The 22,056-nt window shown below is 36.0% G+C and overlaps 1 protein-coding gene across 1 annotated transcript; it reads right to left on the bottom strand.

Moving 5' to 3' along the window:
- Window positions 1-5,800: 5,800 nt before the first annotated feature.
- On the bottom strand, window positions 5,801-14,960 carry LOC113101211 (vasoactive intestinal polypeptide receptor 2-like; the record flags this gene model as incomplete). The annotated part of the gene is made up of 3 exons (XM_026265608.1): window positions 14,708-14,960; window positions 8,525-8,627; window positions 5,801-5,929 (listed from the first exon to the last, which is right to left on the bottom strand). Coding segments are annotated over exons 1-3 (289 nt in total), but the record flags the coding sequence as incomplete, so codon positions are not given.
- Window positions 14,961-22,056: the final 7,096 nt, after the last annotated feature.

Raw genomic sequence — 22,056 nt, 5'->3', positions numbered from 1 at the left:
ACACCCAACAGACAAGAAAACCAGTAGGCTGCAACATAGATTTTTGAACATTTGATTTAAAAATAGCACTGGATAACAGAAGAAGAACAACAGAACAATGTATTTAAAGATAATACATGTTAAATGCTTTATTCTATCCAGGGAATGGGCAGAGACAACTACCTGTTTAAGTAAACAAACTATAGGTTGATTTACCTGAAAGCTATTGAAAAAATATGAAAAAGTTGTATGATTATATTTATTTGTTATTAAAAAAATTCATTTCTAATTAGTAAAAATGTAAGAAGTAAATTAGATTAGTCCAACGCTTTTCACAATGTATATCTATCTATCTGTCTGTCTGTCTGTCTGTCTGTCTGTCTGTCTGTCTGTCTGTCTGTCTGTCTGTCTATCTATCTATCTATCTATCTATCTATCTATCTATCTATCTATCTATCTATCTATCTATCTATATATATATATATATATATATATAGGCCCATTTCCACCATGGAGTAAAAAAGTTAAAAAAAAATAAAAAAAAGTAATAATAATTAATTGTGACTTCTTATTCGTACCATTCAGATTTTGTTTTTCTCAAAAAACACTTGATATAAAATAGACTTGTAAAATATAAACTCACAATTCGGAGAAAGAAAACTTGGAATTGTGAGCTATAAATTCACAATTGCGGAAGAAGAAAAAGAATTGTGAGAATAATATTATTACCTATTATCTTATTGTAGAAGCAATTATCTTTTTTATTTTTTTATCCTTTATTTATTGTTCCTTGTGGTGGAAACAAGCTTTTCCCTAGAGATACTTTTGTAAAAGATTTTTCCCAGAGAAAAAAAAATTGGCATCAGTTTAACGAGGGATTTAATGGATTATAAAAAAAACGGGAAATCAGGGAGAGGACTTTTCTGACCTGCAAAAGCCAAAGATAACTGTTATATTTACTAACATCAAACACTGTGATTGTGAAAACACTTTGTGCGACTACTTTGAATGTGTACTCAGAGCTTCTTATGACATGAGTATGTTCTATGTATATTTTAGGACTGAGGAAAGCAGAATGAATATTTAACGGCATTTCATCGGGACAAATATGAGGGCGAGCACAACTACATCACGGTAGAGCACTTTGCTAGAGAGAGAGAGAATGTAAACTCTCCTGACATGTATCAACATGGAGATTAATTTTTGTCCGTGTGCAGCCTGAAACAAACCCCCAAATACACACCCACACATGCTCACACACACCCATCCATGCAGATCAGAACCATACGTGTGTACAGAAACTCAAACACACACATAAGCCCAACAAAAGGGGCTGTCTGTGCAAACACACAGATTCAGGCTTTATGATAAAAGTGCTAACTGCTATAAATGAACATCACCATGTGAGCTCTCATCTTGAATTCAAATAGTAAGAACGGTGATCAAACATGCATTTGTCCAAGAGCATAAATGCTTTGCGGGAGCATAATGCGGGACTGCTTTGCTGCTTTTAAACTGCCATTCAGGGACACAAAAGCAAAGGGCACAGACCTTTGTGCAGCACAAGCTGACAGATACTATGTATTATGTGCATGGCACATCAGTTCAAAACCTCACATCTAACATCACATTAAGTAACAAAGAAAGGATATATGTGGAGTCATTTTTAAGTCCTTCAGAGGGCTACTGTTAGAGAAGACAGGTGTACTGCTATAATGTAACCCATGGGTTTATTTTTTTTATTTTGATGCAAATATCCACATGACTATTAAATATGTCAAAATATTTTTTATTGTAATAATATTTCACAATATTACATTTTTTTATCAAATGGAGCCTTTGTGAACATAAGAGACTTATTTCAACAACAACAGCAACAAAAATAATAATAAATAAATAAATCTTTGGACTGGTACACATATCAGGGTATTTTAGGATCATTTTAATAATATTATAATATTAAATAATATTTTAAAGTATTAACATTTTAGTTGTTTTGTTAACGTTTTTCAGTTGTATTTAATTAAATTTAAATTCAGTTTAGTACATCAAGATAAACTAATTAAAATGTGAAATGTTGTTTCAGCAATAAGTGGAAATAAATAAGTTAAAAGGTTTTTGTTTATATTTGATTTTATTTCAGTTAATGTTTCAAGTAACAAAAAGTAACAAAAAATAAATGTTTAAGTTTTTATGTGTTTAGTTAATTATTATTTACTAAGTATATTACTATTTATTACAATTAGTTTGAGCAATTATTTTGGATGTTTTTTGCCTTTATAAATATACAGTGTTCTCTTTATTAGTACACCTCTGCTCTGTTTATTATACATAAATAAGCGTAATAATATAAATAAAAATGTATGCAGTGCTGTTGCACATAGGGGGTCCTGAGATTGAGTCCTGGCTTGCAGACCTTTCCCGATCCTGTCCCCTCTCTCTCCCTATTTGGGAAGTCGTGGCCTAATGGTTAGAGAGTCGGACTCCCAATCAAAAGGTTATGAGTTTGAGTCCCGGGCCTGGCAGGAATTGTGGGTGGGGGGAGTGCATGTACAGTTCTCTCTCTCCACCTTCAATACCACAACTTAGGTGCCCTTGAGCAAGGCACCGAACCCCCAACTGCTCCCCGGGCACCGCAGCATAAATGGCTGCCCACTGCTCTGGGTGTGTGTTTACGGTTTGTGTGTGTTCACTGCTCTGTGTGTGTGCACTTCGGATGGGTTAAATGCAGAGCACAAACTCTGAGTATGGGTCACCATACTTGGCTGAATGTCACTTCACTTCACTTCTTCTTCAATTACTTCCTGTCCACTTACTGTCCTACTGAAATAAAAGACATAAAATGCCCCCAAAACTGTACAGAAATCAATATTTCAAAATAAATATTCCTTACATCCCCCAGTATTAATGTAAAAGCTGAAAGTGGAAAAGTACACTTCCGAAAAGTAGACCTTTTTTTTTTTTACTTTCTTTCTAAGCTCAAACTGAAACCCCCCTGATGTATCGTACATGAGCTCATTCGAAGAAGAAGAAAAGACTGAGCCATTTACTGCCCACACAACCTCGAGACACCTGAATCAACTTCATACAATGAGAACAAGTGATATATATATATCTGTTCTAGCCCTTACAATCCATTAACCTCTGTCAAATGATTGGAAATATATCCCCCGAACACCGGATTGAGAAAGTGCAATGCGTTGCTTTTTTCAAGAGCTACTTTAGGGGGAAAAAACAGCAGATAATATCTGGGGTAACAGCTAATGGAGCATAAATGATGCTGATGATGATGACAGTGATTCATCTGTGAAAAGTTCAGCCATACATTAGAAAGCTTGATTGGAAATGATAATCGTGTGCTATAAAACCACAGGTCTGCATGTGTTTCCAGATGTTCTGGGCTAATTTGGCTCCTTAACTCTGTGGATATCCAGTGGCACCATGTGTTCATGTGTTCCAGCATGACCTCTCTGAGCCAGCAGGTTAGAAAGCTCACAAGAGCTGGAAATAGCCTGATTGGGAAATCATGGCTTTATGTACTCCCACAATCTGGAGCTTGACAGACAACTTCTCTGCAGGGAAGAAAGGGTGTGCTGGTTCTGTGCCATCGGCTCAAGTCTACGGGTCAATGAACATGTCCGAGCAGAAGGGGAAAGACATGATTCACTCACTCCAGCCTTCAGTATATTCCCTTACTCATTAATTTACTCAGACTCACACATGCACGCTCAAAATCAGCACATTTACAATTAGAAAATAAGAACAGTATACAGTGGGGAAACATTGATTTGCTCGCCTGCTGATTTTGTAAGTTGCCCACTTACAAAGAAATGAAGGGTCTGTAATTTTTATGGTAGGTTTATTTTAACGTACAGAGACTGTATATTAACCAAAAAAATACAGAAAAAAAAGCTTTATATAAAGGTTAGAATCTGATTTGGATTTCAGTGAGTGAAATAAGCATTTGATTCCCAAGCAAAACATGACTTAGTACTTGGTGCAGAAACCCTTGTTGGCGAGGACAGATGTAAGACGTTTCTTGTAGTTGGTCACCAGGTTTGCACACATCTCAGAAGGCATTTTGGTCCACTATGCTTTACAGATCCTCTCTAAATCCTCTCTAAATTTGGCAACTTGAAGTTTCAGCTCCCTCCACAGATTTTCTACAGGATTGAGGTCTGGAGACTGGCTGTTCCCCTTCTTGACCTTAATGTGCTTCTTCTTGAGCCACTCCTTTGTAGCCTTAGCAGTATGTTTCAGATCATTATCATGCTGGAAGACCGATCCATGACCCATCTTCAGTGTTCTGGCTGAGGGAAGGAGGTTCTCGTCCAAGATTTACAGTACATGGCTCAGTCGATTTGCCTCTCAATGCGATGAAGTTGTCCTGTACCTTTAGCAGAAAAACAGCCCAAAGTATAATGTTTCTACCTCTGTGCTTGACTGTAGGGATGGTGTTCTTGAATTAATTATCAGCATGGCGGGTCAAGTTAATACCAAAAAGGTCAATTTTCGGTCTCATCTGACCACAGCATTTTCTCCCAAGCCTTCTCTGAATCATTTAGATGTTCTTTGGCAAACTTTAAACAGGACTGTACATGTACCTTCTTGAGCTGGAGGACCTTGTGGGCGCTGCAGGATTTCAGTCCAATGCACGGTAGTGTATTACCATTGGTTTGCTTGGTGACTGCCAGCTGACTTAAGATCATTAACAAGCTCCTCTCCTGTGTAGTTCGGGGCTGATCCCTCACCTTTCTCATGATCATCCTTACTTCTTAAAGTGGTGAGACCGATCTGTATTCCACATGGGCACATAACCAATCTGTGGGAGCCAGAATTCTTGCTGGCTGGTAGGGGATCAAATACTTATTTCACTTACTGAAATCTAAATCAATTTCTAACCTTTATATAATGTGTTTTTTCTGGATTTTTTTGTTGATTTTCTGTCTCTATCTTTTAAAATAAATCTACTGTTAAAATTACAAGCCCTTCATTTCTTTTTAATTGGGCAAACTTACAAAATCAGCAGGTAATTAAATAAATATTTTCCCCACTGTTTTACTTATCTGCTTTGCGCACATATTAGCAGAGCTAATCATAAACTTCATAAAATAGGGTTTTAAAGCTTAATGCCATAGGACGACCTGTTTTGGTTTGTATATTTACTGATGAAACCCTTTTGAGAACATCTAGACATCTGTTTATAAAGGACAGCTCTCTGAGGTACTTACCAAATAGAATCTGCAAGTTCTTGAAAGACTGTCAACTATTTCTTCATTAACATCCAATAAACTCGAAGGTTTTTAAATATATATATATTGAAGTTTCTTTAAGACAGTGCCCAAATTTTTTTTATGTAAACGGCCAAAAATCTAATTTTACCAAAGTAAATGTTGCATTATATCCAAATATTTTATTTTGAAATGAACTGAATTCAATTATTAAGGGAAAGTTATTCATTACCCACCCTCAAGTTGTTCCAAACACATAAAACCAGAACACAGATTAAGATATTTTTGATGAGATCAAAGAATTTTCTGACCCTCCATAGACAGCAACACAACTTTCACGTTAAAAGCCCAGAAAGGTTGTAAGGAAATCATTAAAATAGTCCATATGACATCAGTGGTTCAACTGCAATTTCTGGAAATCTTAATCTGTGTTTGGAAGATAAAAGGAAGTCTTAAGGGTTGGAAACAACATGAAGGCAAGTAATTAATGGCATACTTTTCATTTTTGGGTAATCTATCCCTTAAAATGTAAATAATTAAACAATAAAAATAAATCAGCATCATGTTAAAATGGATAAATGACAGTTTGCAAATATTAAAGTAAAATTTACCATCTCTGGTGAACAAATTTTTAAGTGCAACGGGGCAGGTGTTGTCGACCACCTCTCCAATGTCAGCATGGTGCCAGCAAGAAAAATTGTCCCATATCCCCCTGCAACCTGTAAGGCCATAGAAACAGAAAACAATACAAAAGCTTAACACATCTGGATCTTAAAATGTGTTGAAATAGCAGAACCTTCAGCAAAATTAGTGCAGCAGTGCATGTGAGAAACTTGACATGTGTTTGACAGGAACCTGGGAAAATGTTTAGTTTGGGATAAGATCCGCATTTATTGACTAATGTTCTTGAGAGGCTTTCTGCTTTATGTGTTGAGTGTACTTAAATACGTTTTCTCTTTTAACATAACCCTACAAATATCATCCAAGTTTGCTTTTCATTTAGCATAGGTTAGATACTACAGATACATACACTACAGATAGGTAAGATAAAACATAAAAAAGGGTAAAATCACTGGATCTCATGAGACCGGCCAACAGGGACCAAAACACATTCCAGCATCTGCGGTCAGATGAGTGTGTTGTGAAGGTCTGGACATAAATAGAAAGATGGTCAAAGAGGTTTGACAATGACATCACACCACCATACATCATCATCTACAACATCCAAACGCTCTCAGAAACATCACAGCAAAGAGGACATGTAGTCCTTTATGAACTACAGGAATAACTGACATGAAAGTTTACAATTCTGTTATAATTTACACACCATCATGTCCCAAATCTGTATATATATTTTTCTTCTTCTGTAGAACACTATATAGCACATTTGGAATTGGAATATAATGTACAAGTCATATCAATCACTTGTATGATGCATTTACGCTGATTTTTAAAGGCCAATCGCTCATTCCTTGTCTGTATATGGAAAAGAGTGGGAAGTACAAAATATTTTATTTTATTATACACTACTGTTCAAAACTTGCCAATTTCATCTTGTGTTCCAAAGAAGAAGAAGAAGAAAAACGTCATGCAGGTTTGGACTGTAAATAATGGCCCAATTTTCACTATTTGGAACTATTCCTTTAGACAGCTGTGTCTTCTCTGAAACAGCTGGTCGTTTCTAAGGGAAAATAAGGAATCTAAACTAAGAGAAAATACGTCACTCATCAAGCACTGTTTAAGACACAGTAAACATTGCCTCTGATTGGTCAGTGCTCCATCCACTTTGCCCTTTTATGAACCATCAGAAATGTGGGATACATTAAGTGGTCCAAACAGCTTTTTTGCAGTCATCTCCAAAGGGATTTGTCACTCATTTCGCCAATTCGAATAGTCAAGTCCTGTGTGTATGTATTGCCAAATAATTACTATTAATTGGAACATCTGTCCACTGATGGACACCATACAACTGTCAAAAAGGCAAACAAAGCAAAGCAGGGTCGTTCCCACACTTCTGATTTTATTCTAAAATGGAAGCAAAGCATAAAGAACAACACACAACAAACATTTAAAAATAAAGAATGGATTCTCTATGACTGAATATTATTAGTAAGTTTGGCTTCTTCTTTTAAATGAAGTTTAATATTACAATTGACAGATAAATAAGCAAATGACGAAGGTGGTCCCCCAGGGTTATGGACAGCTGGGTATGTGATTATGGTCAATGACCAGCGATAATATAAGCTGGGAAAAAGTCCTTTGAAACAGTCTTCACTGAAACATCTGGGGTTTTGAAAGGTTCAAAGTTGGATCTTAAAGGTCTCATCACAATACTATGAGTTCTGTATCTTTGTTCCATTAAAAAAGTTATATATCTTCTAACTTTGATCAATTTGGTTTGGTTGAATCACTTTATGAAGTATAATATCACATAGAGATGTTTGGAGTCTATAAGATTTCTCTTTGAAATAAACACTTTTATTCAGCAAGGATATATTAAATTATTCAAAAGTGGGTGGAAATAAAGACTTACAATGCTATAAAAGATATCTGTTTCAAATGAATACTATTCTTTTCAATTTTCTTTTTATCCCAAAAATAAAAAAATATATATATTATAAGGCTCCACAAAAAAAAGTTTTTTAACACTGATAAAGAAACTGTTACTTGAGTACCGAATCAGCATTTTAGAATGATTTCCGTAAGTTCATGTGACACTGAAGACTGGAGTAATGGATTCTTAAAAATTCAGATTTGCCATTGCAGTAATAGACTACATTTTAAAATAGAAAACAGTTATTTTAAATTGTAATAAGATCAATGCAGGCTACAAGAGGCTTCTTTCAAAAACATTAAAAAGGTTATTGTGAGATACAGTTTAAAATAACAAAATCAAGAAAAAAAGACAAAGTTACCATAAGAAGGAAACGGGCTTCCATATGTGGGTCATGTCCAATTCATACAATATAAACATCTAATTCAACATTGAGCTTAAAGGCTACAACTCAACCGCTATCAGTCGACAGTAAATGTGATTCTACATCTGTCAAAGCAAACACTGCATGCCGACAGAAGAACAACGAGACATTAACTGATTATGTAGGACAAACCATGTGGCCAGAGCTCATTCACATTTATTCCACTGTATTGTTTATGGGGAACATGACACAAATACACACAACAGTACACATCTTTTAAAGATTGCCTAATGAACTGCTGGTTCACATTCTGGCCATTCAAAATGCTGTTCATAACGGATGCTGTAAGTGGATTACGAAGATGATGTAACGTGCGTGTGCACTAACACACAGTACCTTGAGTGTGCGGAGGCAGCTCGTCTGCCAGCATGTCCAAACATTCCTTCTCAGCCATCTGCAGCTCATACAGAAAGTGACAGTTTGCATGTCTCGCGTTGACCTTAGGGGGCAAAGGGAAGAAAATCAGCCATATGATCTCAATGCTACTCCCTTCCAAGTAGTAACAAAACAAGTTTCAGTGTTGTTTTTGTATCAATGATATACTATTATAGGTTTTATTTAATTTCTTTAAGTTATTTGGGGGCTTTAATGTTTTTTTTATTTGGATAGGACAGTAGAGTGATGACATGAAAGCACTGGGTGAAGAGAGGAGAGCAGGATCGGCAAAGGACCTCAAGACAGGAGTCAACCTTGGGTCACCATGAGCGCAGTGAAGGTGTATATCAATGCACTAACCACGAGACTACTGGCGACTACTATTTTTTATAGGTATTTTGGGGTATTGTTCAACCAAAGATTTTTATTTTCTGAAAATGTACGGATTCAAAATATGAGTCCATAATTCATAACACTTCCTCAATTTTTTTTTTTGTAAAAATCATATTTATTTGGAGCTGTTTTGGACTGTTTGTGCTTGTAAACAGTGCTTGACCTACTGCACGCATATTTCTCTCCTGATTCAAACAAGTTGGCTTTCTCAATGGAGAAAGCAATATTATATACAAAGGACTTGTATTTTAGCTGGAAACAACAGTTTTAATCAAAAACAAATTGCTAAAAATTTTAAAAAATTCATCAATTTGTTCATCACAAACACGTTGCTTTTAGGAGTTGAGATGTTTTACAATAACTGTTTGAACTCTCATTCTGACGGCACCCATTCACTGCAGATGACCAATGTAGCCTTGGCAACTACATGAAAAAGTGAAAAAGTAAGATTTCAAGTATTTGATTTCAAGTAATATTTTATGGTTCTAGTTTTAGTTAACTACAAAATACCCTGGCTTCCATAACAATACATATTTCCATAGACATGCAGCCTAAGCTTATGGATCTACATAAACATCAAAAGGTTTGTCACCTGAATCAGTGCTTTAAGTAAGGCAGTGCTGAACTGCTAACTCAGTTTAGACAGCTTTCTGGTGACATCATCTGAAATGACTGATCACACAGTTGAACTCAAAGCTGTTGTGATCAAAGAGCCGCCACAAAGCCTGCTCAACTGATGGACTCAAAATCCTCTATTATAAGAACTGTAATAATATCAAGGGAATTAACCAGAGTCACATGAAGTCATCAGTTAAAGATCTCATCAGTTGGTTTTCAGTTATGGATCATATTTGCTTTAGAAACCTGGAAAAAATAATTCCGAAAATACAGGCTGTTTTTGAAAATGTACAATACAAGCATTCTGTTTGATATCAAAGCGACTAAGAATATGTATTTAAAAAAGAATTTGACATTTTTAAATCTTAATGTTTTTAACGCAAGGTCAGTGTGTTATGTATGTGTTTGCAAGCTCTTAGTCACTTTGGCTTCGGGTTTTTTTAAGTGAACAGCAAGGAGACAAATCAGCCTCAGATCAGAGGAGGACATAAGTTTACACTTTTAGTCTGTCATCGTTCATCTCTTTCAAAATCTTGAGCTACATCTTTGACGGGAGCAGTCATACTCATCCAAGCTGGGCTTTCTTCCCTATATATCACAGCTAGCAAGATCGCCATGCACACTAATGATATGAGTGATTGCATCAGGATTATTCTGGATCCTTACTGTCAAGGCAAATGCACGCTGGCTGAGATTAACTCAGGCTGAGAGCAATTACAGCCGAGTCGAAAACACATTTGACATTGAATTTGTTCACTGATTTCTGACAGAGAATGAATTCAGTATGGATTACCAAAAACTATGAATTCAACCATCTCAGCACTACTAAAAATATCCAAATGAGCTCCATTTGTACATCATATTTTAATGAAATCTGTGAGGAAAGTGCATCGCTTGTATCATTACTGACAGTCTGTTGTCCTGGTTTAGCAGACTGAGTCTCGTCAGCAGCCGGTCACCCGGGCACATATCTGACTCATCCTTCTGCTTCATGGGAATTGACATTGTTTTTCAAAAAATAATTTGTATGGAAAATGAATAGAGGCTTTGTAGTTGAAAGGGAAGCATCTGGTGCAATGAACATGTAAAACAGCTCCACCTGAGATTGGTGCTTTCTAAAAGTAAACCAAGTGATGAGAATGCAAGTAACTACAATGTCAAAATGAGATTAATATTTCAGATAATCAGATAAATTACACTTATCAGAGCTATTAAAGATGTTTCAAGTAAATATTGCAAACATTTATCTGAAAAGTCATTTTAAATACCATTTAGACAAGACTGTAAGTTTATTTTTAAAGTTAAATTCTACATAGACACATACACTAATATTCAAAGGTATGGGTCAGTAAAAAATTTTTTTTAATGAGTCTCTAATGATTACCAAGGCTACATTTATTTGATCCAAAAAAAAACAGCACAAACAGTAGTATTTGTTAAATATCATTACAATTATAAAATAACTTTTAATACATTTTAAATTATTTTAAAATATATCTTATTAATGTGATGGCAAAACTAATTTTTTTGCATTACGTCAGTCTTTCTTCAGTCACATGACCCTTCATAAATCATTCTAATATGCTGATTTGGTGCGCAAGGAACTTTTTATTATTATTATTATTATTAATATTAATATTGAAAACAGTTCTGTTGCTTAAAACTGTATAACATTTACAGTCACATTTGGAGTGGCAGCATGTCCATTGCATTCATTTTCTTCTGTGAACAAAGATGACCTCTGTAATGTCACTCGGTCGGTAATGTCACTCAGTCACCCTATTTGTTTGCAATATCCTTTTGCATCCTTCTGTAGCGCTGTGCATGTGACACAGTTTCCTGCTCGCTCATGTTTAAACCCCACTGGAGTAACTGCCAACACAAACTCATTTCCATGTGTTTTTAGGACAACTATTTATTTGAAGGTCAAGGGGGAAATTTACTTACAGTATAATGAAATGTGGTCGCTAATCTTTTATTTTCACTGGACACAATGACAAAACGCAGCACATTCAGCACCTGGTTAAACTGGATTGTAAGTGGTTAGTGAATAAAACATTGTTTTGCTCTGAACTGTTCAGGTTTCAACCTACAATGTTAAACATATTTACTATCTCTTCTCTTGCTTGACAGTGTTTCTGTGCTGACACAGTCAAGATGACTTAAGCTGCACAAGAAGAAGCTGGATTCTGGCGGACCTTTACTGAACTGAAGTGGATCAGCTGGAAAGCATGAAACTTTGCAAATATCATCAACTGATCATCTGAGAACGTGTGGTCTCGTATTTACGGTGAAAAGCAGTTGTGCAACTGTTATCAGTTCGCAAACCAGCTTTCCATTTCTCACACTAGAGCATAAAGCAGCGCTTTAAAAGTAATTAAACACTCTCTCAACGAGAATAAGAAATGCATTTCAAGGTCAAAAGCATTCAGAGATTTTATCGCTTTGTTTAAACAGTTGTATTCCACACAAAAAGCTATATTTTTTTGTCATTTTAAAACATAAACCACTATCAGAAGAATAACACATTTTTGTTGTTTCATGAATCATTTTGTGTTTTTTTTTTTTTTAATTCATGAGTACTCAAAGTATTTAGTGGAAAAGTTTTTTGTACAGCATAGGAGGCTGGGATTGTGTTTAGAGGGAAATAAAAGTGGCATTTTTCGCAAAACCACAAAAGCCTGTCACAGAAATACAATCCGATACCTTCAAACCCCAGGAGGACGAGGAGTAGCGAAATAAAAACTGGCATTAAATGTTGCTGTATGAAATTGGTCAGGGATTGAATGGATTGAATTCTAATAGAGCACAACCATACACAACTTCCTCTCTGAGCTTTGATGGGATCTCTGTGTAATATGTCTTCAGTGTCTGCCGATAGCTCTTGATCCACGGATTGAAAACCTAGTTTTAGGGATTTTTGGGAAGCAGAAATTCCATGGGCTTTCAAATCCCTGTAAATTAAAAAAAGTAGTACAACAACAAAATGTTATTTTATATAAATATAAGAATTGCTACACACAAAACAATTACGTTTGCGTGCATTCTCTATTAATCCATGACAAAGACTGTAGAGTGGAAGGACAGTCATCTTGTATCATAATCCCTGCAGAAGACAAACTACATTGATATACATGTTACATTTGAATTCTCCAGCATACTAACATCGAGTTTGTGTGTTACATGGTGTATCTGTGCCTCTGGGGATGCAGCCATATGGACACAGAGTGTTGCACTTTAATTAAGGTCACAAAGAGAAGCTCAATGATCTACAAGATAAGTAACTGATTAATGGACTTTTGTATAGAAAAGCTTTGTCTTATTTAAAATGAGATTAAAAGCAATGGCTTGTAAACAATAGCGTATTCAAGTTTATTAATGGTGCATCGTTTTTTCCTGCATCTAAACTATTAATATCTTACTATTTACACTGAAAAATAAAAAAATCTTACTTGTGATTGGTATCTTAAAAACAACAAAAATTAACATTAGAATAAAACTGAATGAGATAATAAGACTTGTTTTCAGAGAATGTATCTTGAATATTAGGTATTTTTCACTTGTTTTAAGCATAAAAACCACAATAAATGTATTCTATTTGCTCATTTGTATTATCAGTTTTTTTATGCATCAGATATTGCGACTTGTTATTAGACACTTTACCTTAAATATATATATATATTATCACTTTTTAATGCATAATAAAGCATTACATTTATTTTATTTGGTTGTTAGTATATCTAACAGCCATTTTGTGCCATACATACAAAGTTCAAATTTTATGAGACTGTTAATAGGCTTTATAAACCATCAAAAAAAAAAAAAAAAAAGCATATAGGCCTAGGTTTTTATTTGTCTGCATGCCACCAGTTATATTCTGCACAGGATGAAATTGAGTAGCTCGTGCCCTGATGAATCTTTTCGTGAGATCCCTTTGGGCAAAACACCTGAATCACTACAGAGATCTTGTCTAGAATAGCCCTGACCCAGTTCTGACCGTTCCTTTAAAACACTGTGTTATGCCTCTTTTTAACATATTTGAGACTCAATTAAATTATAATTTAATTTTAAACTGTATAAGAGTGAACAGCACAAGCAGGAATGAAAGCAGAAAGGTTGTTGCAAAGCGAAGATCAATAAACCAAATGTAATTACAATAGAAATTTTGCACTTTTATCCCTAATGGCCTGCTTGCTCGGCAGAAAAAAGTAAAAAAGAAAACCCTTTTCGTAGTTACTTTCGATTACACATAAAATCTGATTTTTTAATTTTTTTTTGCTGAAAGCAGAAGAAAACGTGGCTTGCTATCAGTTTGTGCTCAATTAATATTTATCAGGGGAAAAAAAAGTTTATAACTTGTAGACACATACTTTAAAGTCTTTGAAGCCATAAATAAATAAATAAATATTTCCACTGTTAGTGCCCAGGAAAAAAAGACATAGCTCACTAAAATGCATTTTGACCCAACATGCTCCAATAAACCTGACATTAAACAGCCTATTATACACTTTTTAAAAAGTAAAGCAATAACAAAACACAAAATGATTCGCAAAAAACTAAACAGTAGCCGATGCGTTATTCTTCTGAAGAATCACTGGTTTTGACATCATTTCTAGCTAGACCAGGCTGGTCATTTATGGTTAGCAGATTTTAATGATAGATCTAGCAGGGCTGAGATCAACCTGGCAAACCAACTTGTACCAATAATAAACTAACCATCATATTCCAAAACAAGTTTGACCACTGTAAGCTGATAAAAGCTGACTTTCATGATTTGTATAGCATAACATTTGCATAAAACTATAAATATAACATAAAATAGCCTACGTGACAATTCGACATGACCTTTATGGAAAAACACTGAGAACATTGTTCAAACCCTTAGTAAATCTACATACATTATATAGTTGATACATACCTGAAACATGCTAGCCTGTTTTTATAATATATAAGTATGGGGACATCATTCAAGTAGAGAAAACTCGATATGTTTTATTTGGACGTTTCAATCAAATTTCATATTTAATGTATTAAGGCCCTAATGACAACACGTTACCCATATTGAATGTTGAAGGCACACACCTGAGGCTGAGTGACTCAGAAGTACCAGAGCAGGTAAAGTAGATTTCTTACCGCGTGCGCGTGCCAAACTAAGAGAAGAGCCAAACAATTCACAAGGTTCATCTTCATTTCTTGCTGATTTCATTAATAATATCTCTCTTTAGCGTAAGTTCCGAGCAGCCGTCAGCATAAAGGGCGGGAAGTCATCCTTCAAGACAGAAGAAAACAAGCCACTTGTGCCAAGATGCCCGGTGAATACACTTCTGAGCGCGCAGAATTCACGTGCGCTGTGCAGTAGAGCTGAGCGCGTGAGCGTCCGCTGAGGGGAGGCTGATGATACTGTTCCTCCTCCTTTAGATCGTCACATGAGCCTTATGCACACATCTTAGACTGCCAGCACTTGGACAGATGCTTAACTGGCATTCATTTCAAACACTTTGAGTGTTTATCTACTTTGAGGTCACTCAAATTGGGGTGAGTTTGATGATTATGGGCTAAATAGGCTAGTTGTCACACTTTTTACTCCAATAAATATTTCTCAGAGTAGGTTTAGTTTTGAAAGTCGGTCTCTGTATAGACACATGCTTTAAATCATTGGGTACACAAAAGTGATGGAACATTTCCACTGTTCAGGACAAACACAGAGGTCACTGAACACATGGCGACCTTTATAGACAACATGCCCCAGTTCAAGTAGTCCCCGAGCCTGCCTTTAAACAGCCTTTAATGGCTTATCAGCAGCATTTAAACAGTAAAGCAATTGGGTATAATAAAATAAAATACAAAAATATCAAATCATTATTTTGGCCAGTACATATTGTATTTAATAAGCATACACCAAAACACGTGACGACTTGCCTCAACTTGACTTTTATACAAAAATAACAGAGGGCAGAATTTTTTGGCATAATATTTTGGCAAATAATTACAAAGAACAGCTAGTAACACACTGAATTAAATGTGGATTTTTGTGGTACTGTACAAAGACTGAAGCTGTCAGGACACTCCAATCATTTTTGTTTTATTACTTCAAAAATAGTGAATGGATGGAACACTGATGGACCATTCATTTGAACCTGATTAATTTTATGATTAATAATTTATATAACTGATTAATTCAAAACAGCAAATCTGTAATTGAAAGATCTGCCCAATAAATGACACCCAAGATAGCCTCAGTGTTTGTAACGGGTCAGTTGAGCTAAACAGCAGTTTAATAAATCAACTTTCTCAGCACTGACGCGCACTTCCAGGAAATCACCTCATTCAGAAGCATTGTGTTTGTTCTTGGTCAGGTAATGTGACTCTATGAACATCATATGATGGAGTTTGGAGACATATGTGGAAATATGTAAATCAGAGAGCAGCCATTGACCCTTTGATTGTTTCCATTGTCTGAACTGACGGAAGGAAGAGAATATCAAACAGAAACATTGTAATATATGAAAAAAAATATGTCCTCCTGACTGTTATATACTGTACCTTTACACTCTTAAAAATAAAGTTTCCAAATGGGGTTTATACAGTGAGAAGAAAGAACCATGAAAGAAACAAGAACCACAGAAGAACCATGTTTGGTTACAAAATCTTTTTTTTTTTTTTAATTACTGTAAAAATCATTTTAAAAAACTATTTTTTTTTCATTATAATTAACCATTTGTGGAATGGAAAGTGTCCATGGATTGTTTAAGGTTCTTCATGAAACCAGTTGGCAATAAAGTGCCTTTATTTTTAAGAGTGTATTTGAGGATATGTGTAAAAAATGCATGCAATATAGTGTGAGAATTTGCTAATTAGTGACTTTGTAGTTATTCTGGAGATATCTGGCTGGGCTTTGACATGACAGTGACCTCTTCTGGTTGTCCTAGGGCTAATGTGACACATTATAAATTATCCTACCATATAATGAGCTTTGGATGAAACCACCCAATGTGATGTCTGAGAGTTCATTTTATTCAAATGCGAACCAGACGTTAGCCAGACAGATAAGAACACAAATTAATCTGTGTATTTTGTGGTTTGTCAAACCACACAGGATTTTTTGATGTCTGAATTAATGCATTTTCATAAAATATGAGAAGCAGGTTTTACTTTGCAGTAAGCTGGATGACAATGTGGGAAGATGAACAGAAAAGACATTGCTCTCTCAAATCCAGACCATCTGCACTGGAACATTTCACAAAGGAAAATACTGACATGTAGTTGATCGTTATTTATGGCTTTTTATACTGGCGTATGCTTTTACGTTTCCAAAAAATGCACCTCGCGTCAGATGCGTATATTACAATAAAACCCAGACAGGATTTCACCATCTATGGAGATTCAGTGGTGGAACACTTCCCAAAAAGTAAAATGAGCAGAGAAAGCAGTGAATAGAGTCTAGATTAAGGCCTACACTGATAGTTCCCACAGATAGTGGACTGACCCATGCCATTATGAAGATTTGAGGCAATGTATCATTACAGCTGGCTCACCACTGGATCCTCTGCAGTGAATGGGTGCCGTCAGAATGAGAGTCCAAACAGCTGATAAAAACATCACAATAATCCACAGGTTATCCACATGGCTCCAGGCCATCAATGAATATCTTGTAAAGCAAAAAGCTGTGTCTATAGTACTGTTTTCTGAATCAGGAGAAAAATATGCACAGATCAAGTTTCTAAGATTGTTAAAACAGTCCAAAACTGTTCTATTTGTTGGATTTCTTTCTTACAAACATGCAGCTTTTCAAGATTTTCAGTTGTCTGGACTCTCATTCCGACGGCTCCCATTCACTCCCTTTGTTTCTCAAGGGAGAAACAAACGTGTCTACATCTTGGATGGCTTTAGGGTGAGTACATCTTCAGCCAATTTTCATTTTTAGGTAAACTATTCCTTCAAGCTTTACATAAGAATCAACAATAAAAAAGATAATATGACTGTAGTGATGTATGGAACAAAAATATTTAGTGTCTTTTTAGTGTTCTCATTCCCTGGCAAATTCTTTCTTTAAAAAAGGACATATTAAGCAGAGTCTGTTTGAGTAACAGAAATAATGACAAACATTTTGACAAATGTTGAGATGTGTTTAGACTTTTCATTATTTTGTTGTGAAATTAAAGAGGGGGGAAATGTAAGCACACATGGATCCAAATAAATTTGGCCATCCAGACCTTTAAACAGAACTGTGAATATTTGGCTTCCCAGCAGTTGAGGCCTCATAATTGCAAAAAAGCTGAATACTTTACATTTCTTTGCAATTACCTTTGCTGAGTTCAGACCTCTGACTCTTATGTTTACACAGATCATTTAAGTTCAGACTATGCCATCACTGCTCAAGACCTCTTTCATCCTGTTATAATACACTTTTTTTAACTACCGAAATTGTAAAATTTGTGTTGGGCAATGAATTATTATAGTACATTGTCAGTAAAACCTAAAAAAAAAATACAGTTATACTTTCACTAACAACTTTAAACAAACATGGAAAAGATGACAAAAAGAAATGTATTTGTTAGGTACAATGAATCTATCTTTGTTTATTGGTTGCAGACATGTTTAGGGTCAGTCTATGCATGTTAATTTAGCACCATCTGCTGGAACTTCCTCTTCCAACAAGAATTATTTTTAGAAAAAACTTTTCCTCCCATTCACTCCAATCCAAAGAAATAACAGGTTTTATAATGTTTTTGTGACTTGTTAAAACAATGCAATTATAGTGATACTTTTAGTAGCTTTGCTTATTATTGCCTAAAGGTACTCATACAACATTACATATATAAGAAGGTGAGGTAAGAAATCTATTACGGCTCTCACATTCATGGTGCCTTTCCCATGAAAACTATTTTAATTATGAACTTATTTGAAGGATAAAAAATATGTAGTTGTAGGTTCTTCAAAGTATCCACCTTTTGCTTTGATTACTGCTTTGCACACTCTTGGCTTTCTCTTGATGAGCTTCAAGAGGTAGTCACCTGAAATGGTCTTCCAACAGTCTTGAAGGAGTTCCCAGAGAGATGCTTAGCACTTGTTGACCCTTTTGCCTTCTGTCTGCGGTCCAGCTCACCCCTAAACCATCTGGATTGGGTTCAGGTCCGGTGACTGTGGAGGCCAGGTCATCTGGCGCAGCACCCCATCACTCTCCTTCTTGGTCAAATAGCCCTTGATGCCTTCAGTGTGACTCTACAATTTTCATAGTCATTCATAGTCAGAAAATAAAGAAAACTCTTTGAATGAGAAGGTGTGTCCAAACTTTTGTTCTGTACTGTATATATATATATATATATATATATATATATATATATATATACACACACACACACACACACACACACACACACACACACACACACACACACACACACACACACACACACACACATATATATATATATATATATATATATATATATATATATATATATTATGCAAAGTATTTTTCTTTAATTTATAGGAAATATAGGCCTAGGTTAATCAACTATGACAAAGTAATATTTGGTCCCAAGCCTACTTATTGCAGGCTAAATCTGCAATGCAAAATATGATATTTTGCTTTTATGTCTCTTTTGAATTTTTTGTGTTATTTTTAAACTTAGTTTTGTTCATATTTTTAATAAGATTTTTTTATATACACTTTCTGTTTTCACTTTAATTGTAGTTGTCATTTTTATTATTTTTTAAAAAAATGTCTATATAGTTTTTGTTCATTCATATTAATTCATTTGATTATTATTTATTTTAGTACATAAAGTTAAACAAAACAAAAATGAAAAAAGGTGCCTTGGCAATGAGATGAAATAAAATATGTTCATATTTTTTATGTTTTTAGATTTAGTATCTTTAACCATGATTCAGGCATGTTTTAAATGTCAGTGACAGGGTTGTAAACCTCATAAAAACCGAACCGAAAATGTAACCGTTCTCATAACATTTGATCACCAGTTCCTGCCAAGTTCCAAAACGATTCTGAATAATTATAAATGCATTATTATATGCTAATCATATCTAACAAAGAGGTCATATGTATCATTACCATCTATAACAGATATGATAAGTGAAGGTTTACTTGTAATTTTACATTTATGAATACATAAATGAGAGAGAGAGAGAGAGAGAGAGAGAGAGAGAGAGAGAGAGAGAGAGAGAGAGAGAGAGAGAGAACTAGTAAAGCTTGGGAAAAAAGAGCTTCAAGGTGAGACGTGCAAACTAAAGCCAGCAACGCCTGCGTCCTGCCACTAGAGTTCTCCCAAAGCTTGTGTGTGTGTGTGAGAGAGAGAGAGAGAGAGAGAGAGAGAGAGAGAGCTTTCAGAGAGAGAGGTCATGCATAACATGAGCTCCTAGTCTTTCTAGAGTTTCTTGCTTCTAATATGAGGTAAACCAAAGATAAAAACACAAAATTAACTAAAATGGGACGGTGAGCACAAGTTCACTATAAAAAAATAGTTTAATATTTATTTTTTTTTACAAGAAATTAGGAGAAAATCTCTTGAAAACAAGAAAAATTCGTGGAACCTAAACAAAAGGACACTGGAGTGGACCCTACAACAAGGCTTCAGAAGGGAACGAACACAAAAACTGCTGGAGAAGAACCACCTACAAACTTCACGGATTTAACAAAAAGGATTATTCCATCTTATTCCATCTTAAAAAGGATTTAACCACAAAAACTTTTTTTTTTTTTTTTTTTTTATAACCTTTCCATCTACAAACAACAAGGACCAAAAATTGCAAAAGGACAAACAAAACAAACGGACCCCCAACTTTCCATTTTATGGAGCTATAGAACGGTATAGCAATTTAAAATAACAAAAGAGGGCCATTGTCATTCACACCTTCTGATTGGATTAACGGAGCCATTACAATCAATATCAAAGACCTGTAAACGGCATTACCATGGCAACACCAGCAATGGGGACTGGAGCTCACACCTTTTCCTACCCCCCAGACATCAAGTCTGAGAAGAGCAGACAACAACACAAGCTCAAAACTCAGAAGGAAAACCCAGAAACACTGTTTAAAGATACCTTAAACAGTAGGGGCAAAACCATCACCACAAACCTGCTCTTCTACACGGAACAACCGACTGCATGGCACACCGCCTCCTGCACACTGTTCCAGTATCACACCAAACATGGAATCTGTAAAGGCAGACAACTGTGCATTTATGAAGACGCAGAAAAAGACCCAGAGAACAGACACCTGACAATAAACTTTTATCAAAATGGAACGGTAATGATACAGGGAAACAGTGCTGCCCTCACAAACTTTGAACAGACCTTCCACTGCTTAAAAGATATGGTGGAAAGAGATGAAGCAAACCTCTGCAAGCAAACCCATACAGACACACCAGAAGACACTGACCAAAATGAGCCTTCAACCCACGACAACACAGAGAACAGGACCCCTCCAGAAACCACAGAGAACATCAGTCTTCCCCAAAGCACAGGACTACACAACACAGTTGTCCAGCTACAGCACAGCTTAGCACTGCTAGAAGTGGAAATAGTGGAACTGAGTGAGCAAGTCCACATCCTGTCCACTAAAGACACTGAACAACTTAGAGAACAGCTGGACCAGATAAGAAACCAGCTGAAAATGTCCATCCAAGAACTTAAAAGGGAAATGGACACTCTGTATCAGGACAGGCAAACACTCAAAAAAGACCTCAAAGAACTTCAAACAGATCATGGGGAAGGAACTTTCAGAAATGAAAGACTACATGGGGAGGGAGCTTGCATGCTTCAAAAAAGAGCTTCAACAAAGGGACAAACAGATGGAGAACCTAACAACACAGATGAGGTGTCTCACTACCCCCTGTGAATGCCCCCAAAGTCCCCCCTCCCTCCCCCACACCAACACCTACACATCCAAAGTCCAGCAGCACATCTCCGGCACCCACCAAACCATCACAGCCCAGCAACAGCCAAAAGGAAGCAGGAACACCTGCAGCCTCCAAAAAACCAGAGATCCTTCAGAAAAACATGACAGCTACAACCCCAGCTGAGAAACAGCCAGTGAAAACAGAGGCTGACATTGCCATCCTCATGGACTCCAATGGGAAGTTCCTACAAGGAGAAAGACTTTTTCCAGGCCTTAAAACAACAAAACTCTGGTGCCCAAAAACAGGGGATGCCCTCAGAATACTTTCTGACTCCACCTTTGGCACACCCTCACATATCATCATACACACAGGCACCAACGACTTGAGAAGGGAACAGGAGAGAGTTGGGCAGCTGATCTGCAGAGTAGCAGAGAAGGCTACAGAAATCTACCCCAACACAAAGATCACCATCTCTACCCTCCTACCCCGCAGAGACATCCACCCAGACACCATCCAGAGAGTCAACGCTGACATCGAGGATGTGCTCGCCTGCCCAATGTACACCTGGCTCATCACCCCTCCATCACAATCAGGGACCTGTATGACCATGTACACATAAAGA

Source organism: Carassius auratus, unplaced genomic scaffold, assembly GCF_003368295.1.
Source record: "Carassius auratus strain Wakin unplaced genomic scaffold, ASM336829v1 scaf_tig00217580, whole genome shotgun sequence".
Classification (NCBI taxonomy): Eukaryota; Metazoa; Chordata; class Actinopteri; order Cypriniformes; family Cyprinidae; genus Carassius; species Carassius auratus.
The sequence above is the reverse complement of the archived record's forward strand: the minus strand, read 5'-3'. Positions and strand labels throughout refer to the sequence as shown.